Here is a 16806-nt window from a genome sequence, read left to right as displayed (position 1 = left end):
GCTTGCTCGCTCACTCTCTACTTCTCTCTCTCTCTCTCTCTCTCTCTCATCTGATCTTTCCTCTATCTCTCTCTCTTCCCCCTCCCTCTCTCTGTCAGCCTATCCCTCCCCCTACCTCACTTTGCCAGCAGGCACCATCGACCAGTGCACACACAAATGCGTGAGTACACACAAACTCGAGCCCTCTCGCTCTTTCTCCTGTTAATACTTTAACACACAGACAGAAACACACACTCAGGCAGTCCAAGTGTAAACACAGAGGGAGGAGAGAGGAAGGGGGGGAGTAAGGAGAGAGAGTGAGAGGGTGAAAGAGCGAGAGGGCGAGAGAGAGAAAGAATGGAGACTGCGCAGGGGATAAAGAAGTGGAGAGTAAGCAAAAAGAGAAAGATGGGGGGGGGACAGGGGAGGAAACAGAGTTGATGTTGATACCATGAGAAAGCATAAAGGCTTTCACATTTTTCCTGACTGACCTGCTTTTCATCTTGAATGTGACCTCTCCAGTCTATAATAAAACAGAGTAAGGAGGGGGAGCAAGTGGGGAGAGTGGGGGGGGGGGCCCTCACTTGCCAAATCTTCCACACCTCTTGCCAACTTGGGCTGGTGCCATCTCCCAAACCGAACAGTGGACAGGGAGAGAAGCAAAGTCCGAGCAACAGTGGAAAAGAAAGATGATATGCGGTTTTCTACCTGCAGCTCCTTTATGTGGGTTCTTACAGCAAGTGGAGCAGAGGCATTTATCCAGGTGCCTGCCTACACTCTGACAAAGCCTTACAGATTACTGCACTTACTTGAATGCTAGCCAAGAAGTGTGCACAGGCAAACACACAACTTGGATCATGATTCAAGTGATACAACCTTTACAAGACATCTAACACACTGTTCCACACAAAGAGATTGAGCTAGTGGATTTAAAAATCAGCCAACTCTTGTCTGAACGACGGATCTTTCAGCAGGAATGAAGACAAGTTGCAATATTATCCTGGAAAGCAGGGGAAAATTAAAATGACCTGGGACATCAATGTCACTTTCTATTTGAGTAAAGGGGAAGAACACTTGAAGCATGTGGACTTATACTAAGACTCTTGAATAAAAACACGTCAAGAACCTGTCAGAGAGAGCAGTGAGCACATTGATATCGCTGGACAATACTGGATGGGGCTGGGGGGGAGGGGGGTTAAAGAAACTGGACCTATACTCTCCTGTATTTAGGAGGGTGAGCTGCTTTTCGTCAGGAGAAGGTCTGTTGGAATTTCAGAAAAATGTGCCGACTAGTCCTTCAGCTCTGGCTGCTATCGCTGGTGCTCAGTGGTTTCATAAGCACTTGATAGAAGCCCTGCATCCACTGAACTGCCAGGCTAATCCTTTGGGATGGAACACCCCACTAATCCCACCACAGGAGAATGGAATTGAAGACATTAAGTAGGATTACTACACAGTCCTGTGTTCAAGACAAGCCGTGCCAGATATTGAAAAATAACCCCTTAACAGACAAATTATGTACAAATAAACAACCTGATTGCTTAGGCCGATGCACATGTAGCCAAGAGGCCGCAGTGGTCATATTCGGCAGGAGATAATGGCACCATTTCTACTATTATTAAAAGGAAGGATGTATTTAATTACTCAGAAGGAAAACTTAAAAGTAACACAAAGCCACGCATCTGACCGAAATCCTCATTATGCATCAACATTTTAATGTATGCAACACAGATTACTCATTTCAAAAAGTAATTATGTCTAGATTAAAATACACAGTCATATCAGCAAACTTGTCAAACTGGTATTTCTGTTCTGTGGGGAATCCCTTTCTAAGAGTGAAGAATTAGAAACCAAGGAGGATCATGTACTTTGCACAACACACACAGTACAAGTGTGGGCACAGTATCAGAGGCCTCTGTGAATCAGCCATGGGCTGCTAGGTAATCTTCTGTCAAGAGATAATAAAGGCAGGTTAATGACTGCAGCAATTTTGCAAAGGTTAACTAAAAGGGCCAGCCTTTACAGCCACCATGATAAGAAAGGCTGCCTTGACCCAGAGAAAGGAAATTGCTAGAAAGAGCGGCAGCCACAGTCCACACTTGTGACACACAACCACAACTTCGAAGCATGTGGCAATTGCTGCCTCACGAACAAGAAGGCACATCCTCATCATTTGTCTGGTGTGCTTTTAAGGCTACATGTGGCATCTCTTCAATGAACACAAATGTTGCAAACAAAGTCATGTAGGAAAGAAAGGTTTGTTGTGTGTTACCTTTTTTGGCAGTTTCCATCTCTTCTTCGGTCCAGCGGGAACTCTCATTCATTTCTAGATTAGCTGTCTCAGACACACGCACGCAAGCACGCACACACAAACACACGCACGCACACACAAACACACACACACACAAACACACATGAGCAAGTAAGAAGAAGGAGGGGGAGTGGGCAGTTGCAAGTGACAAAGTCAGTTAGGGAGTGACTGACAAGAGGAAAGGAAAGACAAATTAGAGAAGAAAAAAAACTATATGTGGGGGCAGGGTGTTTTTGCTGCTTGCTAAAAAGGCACTGTTGCCTAGGTCTTTAGGGGCTGTTTGTTTTAGATGGCGGAAGGAGGAATTCGAAGGGGAGAAGTCAGTTAATGATTATAGACAACAACTGGCTTTTCCCTCTCTGTGCAGGTTAGTAGCCAGAGTGGCCCTGGCCCTTCCCAACACATAGAAAAGTTGGAACTTGAATATGTGAAGGACAAAGCAGCCAGCCAAGCACTGCTCTGAACATTTGGACAACAAGAATGGGAGGTTGTTGGGAGTCCCTGCGGCTTAACTCACTGGGGAATTCCGCGAGCCTAAACTTAGAGATGGCAAATGCAACATGCAAAATATACTCTGCAAATAACAGCTGATATATTTTTTAAATGTATAACCAATAGCAATATTGATGCTGTGAGTACAACTAACTGACAATGTGCAAGGACTCCGTAGGGGGACAGAGGTGGCACTTAAATAACTTGAGTGGGAAGAGGACTAAAGGGCCAACAGTGCACTCTGGTGGTATGGGACATGAAATCATTATTTGGAGTACAAATGAGCCACTGAAAAGATTTTTGTCATCCTGTTCAATGGCTGCCAGTGAACGTTTATTCAATCATGTTCTCAATGGCTCAATTGACTACTGTATATTAATTAATTCACTGATGTTGGCATTACACATTTGGCTGTACCTTATCCTTAAGGATGTTATGGAGAAATATGAGACATTTGACATTTATTGTAGTCAGGAAATAGACTAACATTTTTATTTGTTATTTGTCATGTCCTTGTTTATGATGATACTAATGCAGCGTGTTATACCGGAGACAAATTCCTTGTGTGTTCTACATACTTGGCCAATAAAGATGATTCTGATTCTGAACAACATCTCTCAACAACTAGTTAACATTTATTGTTGTCCATGGGGGGACTTAAGTCGTGAACCTCCAGTTTAAAGTTCAAAGACCTTACAAATGAGCCTGATTTGAGACTGATTTGTCATTCAACCACCAAGACTGACCGAGCTCATTGTTGACAGGCGGTGTGGTCGTCTCCTCCACCTCACTGGTCATTGAGCGGGTGATGCGGCCCTTACGGCGCCCCTGGCTGTTGGCTGTTCGTCGACCCTTGACAGCCACTGCAGGCTCTTTGTCCTCTGCATCTTCCCCAGAAGTTTCATCTCTGCAATTTAGAAATGGCATCATATTTTCAAGCAACATTTAAAAGCACATTGTCATCTAGTATGTCATAAGCGGTATAGGGAGGGCATGAGCTCAAGGGATCATCACAATGATTGACATACAGTATGTGCTCAGTGAATTAGTCACGTTTTCAACATCTGGGGAGTTTGCCACTGTACAATGCGTTATAGTAAACCTTTATCTGACTTTGGTTTCCACCACAGGGTGTGTACTTTTGATTGTAGTACAAATATATATAATTCAGTTTTTTTGTTGCAGTTTCCCCACTTTAATGTTTAAGATCACCAAGCAAATGTAAAGATCCAAGATAACGTAAGTAAACAGAAAATGCGTTGTTAAATGGTCATTTTATTTATTTAGGGGAAAAAAATATATTTAAAGCTTCCTGGCCCTGCTCCATTGATAAATCATGAATTTACTGTGGCTAATCACACTTTCATTGACTGCACCCAATCCTGATTACCTCCAGACCTGTTCAGTCAAGAAATCCCCTAAATAGAACCTGTCTACTAAAGTGAACCAAAAGATCTCAAAAGACTGCAACAAAATGCCATGATCCAAAGAAATTCAAGTTCAGATGAGAAATAAAGTAAATGACATCTATCATTCTGGAAAGGGTTACGATGTTTTCCTAAAGCTTTAGGACTCCAATAAATCACGGTGAGAGACAGTACCCACTAATTGAGAAAGCCTATATTAAGGTCTCTGTTCAACAATGAAGAAGAGACTGGGCAAAAATGGCATCCATGGCAGAGCTCCAAGGCGAAAATGACTGCTGACCAAAAAGACCACAAAGACTCATCTTACTTTCACAAAACACATCTGAATGATTCCAAAGACCTTTGGGACAATATTCTATGGATGGACAAAATGAAAGTTGAACTTTTGGGAAGGTATGTCTTGTTACATGTGGGGCTGCTTTGCTAATGGAGAATGTTTGGCCATCATTTTGTGACCTCAAACTGAAGCACATTTGAGTTCTGCATCACGACAACAATGAAAAAGACATCTGCAAGTCAATTTCCGAATGGCTCAAAAAACAAAACGAAACAAAACAAAAACAACCAAAAAAAACCTAACAAACAAATGAAGGTTTTGGAGCGGCCGAGCCAAACTTGAATTCCGAGCCGTTCATGCTCGAAAAAAAAACTCCAGTGTTGCTGAATTAAAGGAATTCTGCAAGGAAGAGTGCGCGAAAATATCTCCACAGAGAGGTGAAAGACTGATTGCCAGTTATAGAAAAACTATTACGGTTATTTCCTCTGAGGCTGGGCAAACCAGTTTTTAGGTTCAGGGGGGCAATCACTTTTTCACACAAGGATGTGTAAGTATGGATTATTTTTTTCCCTCCCTTAATAATGAAAACCATTCAAAAATTGCATTTTGTGTTTACTTGTAGTGCCTTTGACAAATATTTAATTTTGTTTGATGATGGGAAACAAAATTTAAGTGTCACAAACATTTGAACTGAATCTGAATTAATTAAGTGGAACACAGCATAGCAAAATATAAATGAGTGGCATTTGACATTTGTTTTGTTTTTGTAGCTATTTCCTGCATAAAGCCAGGCTTTGGTCACACAAGTAACTACAGTGAAACTCCTCTGCAACGAAACCTACATGGGCGAAAATACCCCTTGTGTGAAAAAATGTTCATGCATGAAAGCCATTCCCACTTTTCTACTCCCCCTACAACGAAAAATCCCCCTGTTCTGTAATGCGAAATATTTTTCTCTGCTCTTGCCTTGTGACGAGATTCACTACAACGAAAACAAGGATTCCGCAAAAGTCTAATCCAACCTCAGCCAACAGCGACCTCTGCTGCTTCGTTCTGAAACTGCAACAGCAACCACCACACTGGTTTACACATGCGCAGTAGTCCAGGAAGTATTTCGTTGCATTGCTAAAATGGCTACAAAACGGACCTTTGGATGCCAAGCAGCTAAAACAAGAAGAGCTCTGATGCTGGAAGAGAGTGTAAAAGTGATCAAAATGAAAGACGGAGGAAGCAAAATAAAAGACAAATTATCCAAGAAATTGATGTATGTGAAAGTGAATGCTGATCGTAAATTTCGCAATTTCTTTACCTTTTTTTCTCTTTGTGCACAACTGTACATTGGCTATACAGTACAGTACTGTAGTTTTTTTATAAACTGTATAAACCGAACTCAGTTTTGCTCGTGCTGCCTTTTTAAAAAAATACACTAGCGTGCATGCATGCTACCATATTTTTTAAGCTCGTGTATGTTGTACCATGCTTGCGTCTAATATTACAATAATATACAGTGTGTCTTGTGTATGTGTTAACTACAGAAAGAGCACCCATAACTGACACTGTGACTCTTAATACGGTGTGCAGTATGGTTGTGAAATTACAGGAGTGAAAAATGTGACAGAACAGAGAATGTAGTTTAACAGGCTTCAAAACTGACATAACACACACACACACACACACACACACACACACACACACACACACAGAAATGTGAATGCAAATACTGCTGTGTTACTGTTAGCGCCATAGCAAGCCAAGGCTAGATGAGGAGGAACCCACAACAAACTCTCAATTCATTTTTTCTCAGCTCCATTAATGTTAATGTGGGGTACAGATGCTAGTGAGCCTGCTGAACGAAGGTCGGCTCGGAATCACCTAGCTATGTCGTCTCAGGTCTAGGCAGAAAGGAGGTAATGCTTCATCAGCATCTTCAAGTGGAACACCAATGCTCAATAATTTTCAATGCATCTACAGTACAAAGTACAACCTAAGATTAGATAATAGGACGCCTGCATACACAGATCGGGTGCATTCAACTCTTGATTTCCAAGGAGAACAGAAAGAGTGGTATTCCATCTGTGTTTTCTTTATATCCATTGCTGTTTGACAGTATTGCACAAAGCCATCCACCCACACATAAACAGACATAATCCGTTTACACTGTCAATAGCAAAACCACAGAACAGAAGAACTCATCGATGGTGTTTCCAAGGAAAACAGCTGTTTTAATAAGGTGAATGAATTCCAACTTGGTGTCAGTGGAAAATCTGGCTAGAGGTGAGACATTGGTCCTTAAATTCAAAGAGCAATAGGATTTCCAGACGAATTTTCTCTCTCTAAAACACAGGTGTCAAACTCACGGTCCGGGGGCCCAATCCGCCCTGCCACATCATTTTATGTGGCCCGCGAAAGCAAATCAAACATGTCAACTTCTATGATGACTGCTAAAATCTGTTCCAAGATTTCAACTTCTCATATGTAATAAATAAGTGAGAAATTGTAAGCATTTTCTTGTTACCAAACCCCTCATTACACTAACTTAACAATCATTCAATGAACCATTATTCTTGACTTCTTTATGTTTTCACAGTCCAAACGGCCATCCAAGGGAAACTGTCACTACAATGTGGCCCGCGACGAAAATAAGTTTAACACCCCTTCTCAAAAACATACTCTGATACAAGGTTGGAGGGTGCTTTAAAAACCTGCTTCAATACAGTTATTAGTAACTTATTTAAAAAAAAACACACAGCTAGTAATGAAATCGAAGCATCATATTATTAAAGTAATGCTACTCTATTACTTTTGGATTACCCAAATACCAAATATGATAATGATGACTCAGAATATACATCACTATTTATTTTGAATTTTCGGTCCTATGAATTTTTTAATAATATGCATGGTTTTGGAAAAAAAATGAAAATGAACAAATATGGACAAAAAATGAAGGAATAAACCAAGGCACTCAACATTATTTTGCAAAGAAGAAATTTTAGGCAGTCATGCTATCCACATTCAGGGTGCTGCGGATGGATGGATGGATGGATGGATGGATATACTGTACTTTTATTGAAAGTGAGGAAAATTAGATTTTAGACATTTTTATTGTTAATATGCTTTTAAATAATAAATCTTTTGGTGGATTGTGACGCAGGTGAAATTTATGTGAAGTGCAGCGTACTCGCAGTGAGCTCTGTCATAGAAGGACACAGCTTCACTCTGACAGCTCACACTTTTCTTTGCATGTTTGAGATGAATCAGTACTTCAACATCTTTGTCCAAGTGAATAGCGGTCACCACTTCCTCCTTTCCCTCCATGTTGCTTTCAAACTAGCCATGTGTGTCTGGCAGCCACGACATTTCCTGTTCCCTCGCCTCCTCCTGATTGTACACCGTCTCAGTAACAATTTTTTTTTGTCTCCCGAATACGTAATGCCTGTACATGTATTCCATTACTCCCCAAGCCTGCTCCTCCAGTATCTCACTCTTTGCTGTTTGACACAGAAAGCAAGGCATGAAAGTAACGATCTGAAGTAAAGATCTGAATAAATACACTACAAAGACTTGCCTTTTATCATGATTTCAAAAGTTTTTCAAAGACCGCGATCAAGATGACACAGCATCAAAATCCAATTGCGAACGTAATTCTCTCTGATGAATTAGTGGTTTGGGCTTACTTAATTCCATCCTCCTTGTCTTCAGCCTCTGGTTTATCCTCCTCCCTCTCTCCTTCCTTGTCTTTCTCCTCCTTTTCTTTGTCTTCCTGGCTGTTTCGATTGACTTGTTGCTGCTGCTGCTGTTGCTGCTGCTGTTGCTGCTGCTGTTGCTGCTGCTGCTGCTGCTGCTGGCCATGCTATATATTATGGAACAGGAACAAGAAGGCATCCTATTACAAACATGGACCCAGATGATCTACTGATGGAGAACCAACGTCAATTATCCATTTACGAGAATGAACATCAGAGTTGTCATTTTAAGCTTCGACGTACGAGTTGAGAATGAACATCAGAGTTGTCATTTTAAGCTTCGAGTTTGTTATTAGTGTTATTAGTGTTATTAGTGAAATGACAACTGCCCTTCCGAGCAAAGCAATTTGCAAGAATCACATATCAATGCAATTATTTACATATTTCTAAATCATTTCAATGAACATCTTTTCTCTTGTCTCCCTTTTTTCCCCCCAATACCATTTTTCGTGTTGAAATACTCTTAAACTGACCTGCTACAAAACAACAAAGCAACAAAATATACTTTTTTGAACAGCAACAAATGGCATGCAAACAGATCGATTCGACAACACTGCCCGTATCTTGTTTATATAACACAAAGTAATCTGGGTTCACAGAATTTCACGTAACTAAAAAGAATGCCCGTAAAGGCAAAACAAAACAGGATACGAAAGTTCAGAAACCGCAGAATAAACTGTTCTGCTGTATAACTTTTGGTTTTTGAGCAAACAGTACCACTTCCTCACAAATGCCTGTCTGGGCTTGAGGGTGAGAGTTCAGATGAGTACACACATCCAGGCTGACAACTCTTCTTGCACAAATGACAACTACTGCTACTTGTGATGTATTTGACATTGCTGCCTTAGGCCAAAGCAACACGTTCATTTGATGATGATGATCTCAATTCACTATCTTCAATATGTGACACGGACTGACAAAAAGAGTGGCAGGCTACCAGGAAATATATAGTACGGTTAAAGAGATGATCAAGAGCAGGGATGAGCAACTTTGATGAGGGGGTCAACAATATTTTATCCATACCTCGAGGGCCAGACTTTGAGGATGCACCCCCCTCCATTCATAGGGAAGCTATGACTGTCTTTTTAATAAAAGGCAAAGATATGCTAGAAAAGACTGATAATTATCAATTGAGGTATACCATCTCACTTTCATCTACAAGTGCGCAACGCCTCTATTCAATTATTAACTTGAATGAACAGAATTTCCATATCGTTTTATTTAAAGCATAATGTGTATTGATGACACTAATTCTAATAAATCATCAGCAACAGCTCTTCTAAATGCCGGATGTGTAGCTGGCTCCCTTAATATTATTGTGTTTTGAAGTCAAGAGGCAATAACATCTTGACAGATCTTGGCAATTTGACCAATTTATGTATTGATACCAGACACACTGGCAGCTGCGATACACCAATAGAGCCTTATCAGCGACAGTGTTATAACAGTTCACTTTGTACCACCCTCAAATTAAGCACATATGAACAAGTTCTGTTCTGCTCCAAGTTTCATCATCTTAGAATGTTATGTTTAAAAAGAAAACAAGACGATTGCAACATTCATAAGGAAAGTAGAGGAGAGGTGAGCATAGCTTATTCCTGTTTGACTTGTTTCACCCAGAGGTTCTGGCATTTTGCCTAGTACATGACTGCTACAGCCTCCGGAACTGTAATCAGCTAAAAGTAATATTATCATTGAGAGAGCATGTGTTATTCAAAGACATCCAAAGACATGATTAGGTGCTTTCAGTCTTGAAAGCTGACAATACCTGGCTTCTTCCTCGCCGTCTGTAGTTTCTCCGCACTATGTTCTTATAGTTCTCATTCTTTTTGGTCAAATAATAAAAGAGCACGCATTCTGCCACCGTCTGAAAAATGAAAGAAAAAAGAAATGTGATTTGCCAGGAAATGTTATTTCGGAGAAGACTGGACAACTGAGTCAAATACAAAATCCATACCTTTCTTTCTAGAAAAGATGCAATTAGACCAAAATTTTTAGGGTGTTGGATGAATCTGTGGAAGCAGAACATGAAAAAATATGAACAACCTGAAGATATTTTGAAGAACACTTGCATGAAGGAGTAAGCTGTGAAACCTCTTAGAGTATCACAAAACGAAACGACTAAATGAGAGGTTTGTTTCAGAAATAGAGTACAGTGGGTATTCAACTCAATCAGGCTACTCTTAATTAGACAAATTACAATATTGCATGGCTTAAAGTAAGAAATTTTCAATGCCTAAAATGTGTTCTTGACAAGTGGGGTGCTTTCACCACGAAGTTCATTAATTATTCATTACATTTTGTTTATTTATATATATGTACGTATGCATTGCATGTTTTTATTGGACTTTCAGTCAGTGTTCCTGTGTGGTTGTGCTTCAAATGTCATCCCTCATTTGTCACAAAAAGGGGAAGATTCATTTCCTTTCCTACAACTACCCGACCCCTTTATTATCCACATAATAAACATTTTTTGTATCATCTCGTTCAATCTTGTTAACATTTAGCATATCTGGAAGTTATTGGTTTGACCACGAGTGCCCTCGGGGACACTGTTGCGCAAGACACTAAAAACCTTGTTTGCCCCTGATGTGATGGCGGGGAGTTTACACCGACCTCTGCAATCAGTTGACGAGTGTGTGAATGAGAGGCAATGCAATACTGTCAAGCATTTGACATAAATATGCGAAATAAACGCATGCCATTTACCACCCTAACTTTACTGAAGAGTTGACCTTACTTCTCTCTGAAAGTGTCCTTTTCTTGCTCGCTCCACATGTTCATGACCTGCCGGTCCTTGTACACCTTCATGGGGTCATCCATCAATCCATTCATGTTGATGAACTTGATACGTTGCTGCTCAGCATCAAACAGCATTGGTGGGATAACTGCCAGCTGTCGCATTTGCTTCTCTGTGTTCTGATGTTCGCACGCACGCACGCACGCACGCACGCACGCACGCACGCACACACACACACACACACACACACACACACACACACGCACATTAACATCCAGGAATGAGACAGACCGTTTTTGAAAGGGAAGGGCGCTAAGACTGTACTTGTGGTTGTCATGAACCGGAAGTAACATTACGGCTGTGTTAAAGCACTACAGAGGCAGGAGAGGAAGTGAAGTTTCCTCAGCAATTTCAGCTTCTGGAGACATTCCACATCAAATGTGAACTCCACACACATTTACCTCAGACTCTCTAGTAGCTATAAAAGTGAAGAAAAAATGCTCTAAATGGTTCTAACACTGCAGGGGTGGCAATTAAAGGTCCATCTAAACACCTAAAGTGGCAGGCAATGTCTGAACATCTTACTGGCGGGTATAGAACTGAATAGAAGACCTTTATTGTCATTGTACATTGCATCTATACTGAAACTGGGGAGCATCGCAAGGTTCGTGTTTCATCAAAGTTTTTTAAAAAAATTAGTAATGTAAAAGCCACACAAAACAATAACAAATTGTATGTTGAAAATGGCAGCAGAGTCAGAGTCATTGGATGTGTAAGTAAACAAAACTGAATTTGCAGTGCAAATGGCAGTAAGGCACTCATGTTAAGTAGCAGAGTAGAGATTTCTGAATGAACCACCAGTAGGAGCAATATGGGATGAAAACAGATATGTGGTACGTATATTTTATAGTATTTTTACTATAAAATTTAATTTTCAGTGTTTCATTTTTTTGGGCCTTTCGAGGTGATTTAGCTGTGCCAGAGGGCAGCGTCCAAGTGCCCCCTATTGATGAGTCGCCACTGCTTCTTTGATGATCAAACAGTGAAAATTGTGTAATTCAAGGGACAGAATCTTCGACAAAAAAGATTACCTCATGCTCTGATATTCCGTCAATGATCTCGGAGACCTCATGTTCGCTGCGAGCTGCAGAAGAGCTCAGTCCACCTCCTCGCTGCCCAACGCGGCTACAAAATCAAATCACGCAAAACATCTTCCACTATTGGAGTTCTTGGAGTAATAATTTCACATAACCAACATCAAGAGAATAAGTCAGTTGGAGTCACTGGGACTGAATATGTGAAGCTCACCTCTGAATTCGTTCCTGCATCTCTCTCTGCTTACGAATCTCTGGGAACTGTTTCTCATAGTACTCCCGCACCTTGCTTTCCTTGGCTCGGCGCCGAGGATTGTTTTCAATGCGCTCAACCTTCTTCTCCCAGGCTTCCATCAGTTGGTCGTAACGCTGGCAGAATTTCTGCTCCTGTATTGTCACACAAAAAGGCAGGCATTTTATTTTTGACTTACTGAACTGATTCTAGTATAACGTTGTTATGTGCTGTATATATTTTGTGTTCCACACAACACTCATAAAAGTAAATCACACACACACACAGACATTGAAGGAGAGGGATAGAGTAAAAAGACCCACAACCCTCTGGCTCCAAAGCCCACGTCCTTACACTGATACTCTGATGAGGAGTTTTCTAATTTCCAAATTGTGATCTCCTTCCACAATCTCTCTCTCACTCACTCTCACTAAGATTCGAGCTGGCTATACAACAGAGCACACCCCATTGATCCCGACTTCTACTTAAAGCTGTATGCGAGTTGGCTCTGTCTCACTCAGACATAAGCCTAAATAACAGAAATTCAACAGATTAATTTCCAACTTGAAAAAAAAAGCACACACACGAATGATTGGATAGATATTATTCCTTTATAAAACCCTAATCATCCAGCAGAGCACAAAGTATCCTGAAACAGATCACCCTGTGCGCGCTATCGTCAGCCTAAAATGGCCACTCAATCTAAGGAGCTGCTGACCCAATTTCACACTAGTCATCCCTCAGTGGCTGAGTCCCAGCAGGGTAAAAAAAAATACTGAATTCTCTATACATACCCATTGCTTACGAGCATGATTTCTTCTCTTGAAGTATAAGATGAGTTTTTTCCTCATCGCCTGGTTTCTAAGAAGGATGAAAAAAAAACCTGGTATTAGGAAAACGGCGATGCAGAGGATTAAAAGCAAAACATAATAATAGTAGTCCCCCCCCTCCCCACACACTTGTCACTTGATTTCTTACTAAATTTGTAGGATTTGGATTACCCTACTCTACAAAAAAAGATGCACACACAACTATATCTATTTTTTCAAACAAATGAAATGTGTCTTGCAGTTCTTCAAACAAAGGTCAGGCACAGTAATCTCCTTAGGCCGCCGCTCAGTTTGGATCTTTCTTTGCTGCAAGACAGTTTTATTCCTGACACTTAATCTGTCAGTTGTAAGGTCACACTCCCCGCTGATTAATGTAATCTTATTCTACGTTAGTCAATTTAACTGAGCAGTGGCGTTACAGGCAAGGAAAAGGGACTACAGAGAGGGTTACTAGTGGTATAAGTTTTATATCGCAACTGCAAGATGACAATATAAGATGCTGAAAAAATAAGTACAGAGGATAATCTCTCCATTTCCCAACATGTTATCTGCAATACAACTGGTAAAATTCCAAAGCCCTTACCCATTACACACATGAAAAAAAAAGCATAAAAGCTCCAAACACATACAAGCAAACACTATGACTATGACAAATTCATCTCGGACAGTGGGGGGCGCGTCTGACATTGGAGAACATGCCGTTGTATTTTTTATTTTATTTTTTTTACTGTCCTAGAATAAAGTGCAGTTGCACCTCCACTACATTAGGGGGCAGTGGCGCTCTAATTGGCAGAGTTTGCATAGGGAGCATTCGAAAGGAGGAAATACAGTATGACGAGGCGTACGTAGCGCTTGACTTCACTGTGACGACGGTGGCAGACGAGAAAGATTGGCGTGCTTACTTGTCTAAAAATGTTGGTAGCGGACAGCATGAACCCAAATAAATTAAGGCGTCACTTAAAGACATTACACCCCAATCACGCTAATGAGCCGCTTGAGTTTTTTTGACGAAAACGTGCCAAATATTGCGAACAATCATGCCGCTTTGTGACTGCTACTTCGGTAAACTAAAATACAGGTACCGGCTACACGTTGAGCTGGAGCCGAGAGTTGCTCTGTCCTGCTTCAAACCTCTCTTCGAAAAGCTGTGCATTGCGAACCATGCTCATTGTAGCCATTAATCCAGACATCATCTTTGATTTAAAAAAAAATCAGCACAAATTATTTTAAAGTTGTTTTTAATACTGTGCTCCTGAGTTAATGTTGGTGATCAGTCTGAATGCATTATTATTTATTGATTTTATGTAATTTTATTTTTCAGTATCGTATGGTTTGACATGGTCAGTCAAAAATGTTTAGTTTAATTAAGGATTTAATTTTATTTTTGAATTTCAGATGCACTTTAAATCTTTTCTCACACACGCGCACACACACACACACACACACACACACACACACACACACACAAAATATACTTGGGTGTATCTTGCATGAACCATAGTGCACAGTATAACTACTGTACATTTGTTTGTCCTTACTTTACTCCAGGGGTGTCCAAACACGGTTCACAAGGGCCAACTTCCTGCCTGTGTTCCATCACTCCCTGCTATAACACACGTGATTCAAATTATCAGAATCGTTATCTTGCTTCCTCAGAGCTTGCTGATCAGATGATCCTTTGAATCATGTGTGTTTCAGCAGGAAGGGATGGAAAACAGGCAGGATGATGGCCCTTGAGGACCAAATTTCGACACTCCCGCTTTACTCTAAGCTTGAGCTAAATGGAATCAGGCAGGGATGGAGTCTGGACAAAAGTTGTTGATTGCAAGATGTGGGCTGTTTCGCTCCTAACTCGATAGTCACAAGCCTCCATCGTATCGCCTCCATGGCTACGAATAAAATACACTTTTTAACAAGTATCGTTCTCACAAAGGGAGTAATGAGTATGAGGAGTAATTAACAGAGGGAAAGCCAGAGAAGCGATGCTAATTGCTAAACTAACGGAATGTCATTGTGACGGACCAGAATCAAAACTGCTTGGGTGACTGAATACACGTCACAGAGGTCTCGCTGGAACCCTGTTACAGTGGCGCGTATCCAACCTTGAACAGCAAAATAGGAGACAGGAATAGAGTTCTGGCGTTTGGTACGTCAGCTGGGAGTAGTGGCTTAAAGACGAAAAGTATATCGCGATTGAGGATAAGCAAATCAAGAATGGATTGGATATAGTACCTGGATATTGAACGCATTTTAGATTACTAATGTGATTTGTTTTCACAATACAGCCCTGAAATTTAGATTTTTTTGTGAGATTTTTTTTGAAAGCCTAAAAGTTACTTTACTGTACATGAAGTGCTATTTTCCTTGCTTTTAATCCCTTTTATTTTGATCAAATGAGATATATATGAAACGTATGTCGAGCCCTGCACATTTTTCAACCATTTATTGTATCTTGTAAAAACTATTTACTGGCTCAGTCTGAACATGTTCAACAAGCGTTAACAGACTATGCACACAATAAATGAGATGGCAGGAACGATCATTTCTAAATCTGGTTTATATCTTGTCTTGGAAAGAGCACTTCATATTTAGCTGAATGCAGGCCCCGAGTGTTCCATTTGGAGCACCGTGAAAATTCCCGCTGGGCTGCCAGAGACCGTGAGTGAGTCAAGTACAGTATCTTTATACCTCTTGATACTCTGCAATAATTTATTCATTTTCTGCATTTTAATGATAAACTATTGAATTGATTTGAATCCAAATTCAAAACAAAGTTGTTCTTAAAATAGAGAAACTGATTTGTACAGTCAATTTCCATCACAATCATTACTGTCACACCATAGCAAACAACCAACATGGCTGCATTGTTTGTCATACCATCCACAGTTATGGTTTCATAAAATTAAATCCAGACATACCCAGAATCTTGCTCAACACATTCATAATATAAGCAGGAGCAAAACTAAAGTGGGTTGGTCTGAGCCATTAAACTCCAGGGCTGAAAATTGGTCCCACTCCCACCCTGAATAACACAATGTAAATTTGAATATGTTAAAAAGAAGAGGTCAAAGTACTCACCATTTCAATTAAAGGATACCAGATTTGTGCATTTTTATTATCATGTATTATCATTTTTATTATCATTTTGGCATGAAGAGGCATATGCACAAGTGTTAACTTACATTTTGATGTTCTCATGGTACTGCTTGGTATCAGAAGGCTGATTGTACAGTGGCTGAAAGAAAATAGAACAGTTTCTCAGTGTTCAGTTCTGCAGCAACATGGAAGCACCAGAATAAACTAGGATCAATTTGTTGCTGTGTCCCAGACATATTTGAGACTTAATAATCAACAAAAAGAAGGGACAAAGCAGTACGGTCATTATTGAAAGTAACCTAGTTCAAATGCTATTTCATCATTGAGAGCCAAATTCACAATCTGTGCAAGATGGATGCAGATGGATGTTTTGACGGTTGACAATACAGTACGGTATGTAAGAATAACAGTGTGTTAGGGGAAAAAAGTACAATTCCTAAACAGGAACAAGCAATATTCTTTTTTTCAAATATGTCACAGAAAAGCTCTTATGGATTTGATTTTGATTTTCCTTGCCTAATGAAGCCTGAACTGCTCAACCGCTTGTGCCCTGATTGTTAGGAATGATGCAATTCAATTACA

At 40.4% G+C, this 16806-nt stretch overlaps 1 protein-coding gene across 4 annotated transcripts in view; it reads right to left on the bottom strand.

Annotated features, from left to right (window-relative positions):
- ncor2 (nuclear receptor corepressor 2) overlaps window positions 1-16806 on the bottom strand; it is a 111174-nt gene that overhangs the window by 30016 nt on the left and 64352 nt on the right. For all 4 annotated transcript variants that reach the window (XM_019862775.1, XM_019862777.1, XM_019862778.1 and 1 more), the window contains 10 exons: window positions 16311-16363; window positions 13093-13159; window positions 12281-12453; window positions 12064-12157; window positions 10973-11151; window positions 10190-10244; window positions 10001-10099; window positions 8164-8339; window positions 3529-3689; window positions 2252-2314 (listed from right to left, as the gene is read on the bottom strand). In XM_019862775.1, coding sequence (XP_019718334.1) covers window positions 2252-2314; window positions 3529-3689; window positions 8164-8339; window positions 10001-10099; window positions 10190-10244; window positions 10973-11151; window positions 12064-12157; window positions 12281-12453; window positions 13093-13159; window positions 16311-16363 — 1120 coding nt within the window. The remainder of the gene's footprint in view (window positions 1-2251; window positions 2315-3528; window positions 3690-8163; window positions 8340-10000; window positions 10100-10189; window positions 10245-10972; window positions 11152-12063; window positions 12158-12280; window positions 12454-13092; window positions 13160-16310; window positions 16364-16806) is intronic.

The sequence above is a fragment of the Hippocampus comes genome, unplaced genomic scaffold, assembly GCF_001891065.2.
Source record: "Hippocampus comes isolate QL1 unplaced genomic scaffold, H_comes_QL1_v1.1 scaffold147, whole genome shotgun sequence".
In the NCBI taxonomy this organism is placed as follows: Eukaryota; Metazoa; Chordata; class Actinopteri; order Syngnathiformes; family Syngnathidae; genus Hippocampus; species Hippocampus comes.
This window is presented reverse-complemented; position numbering and strand designations above follow the sequence as displayed.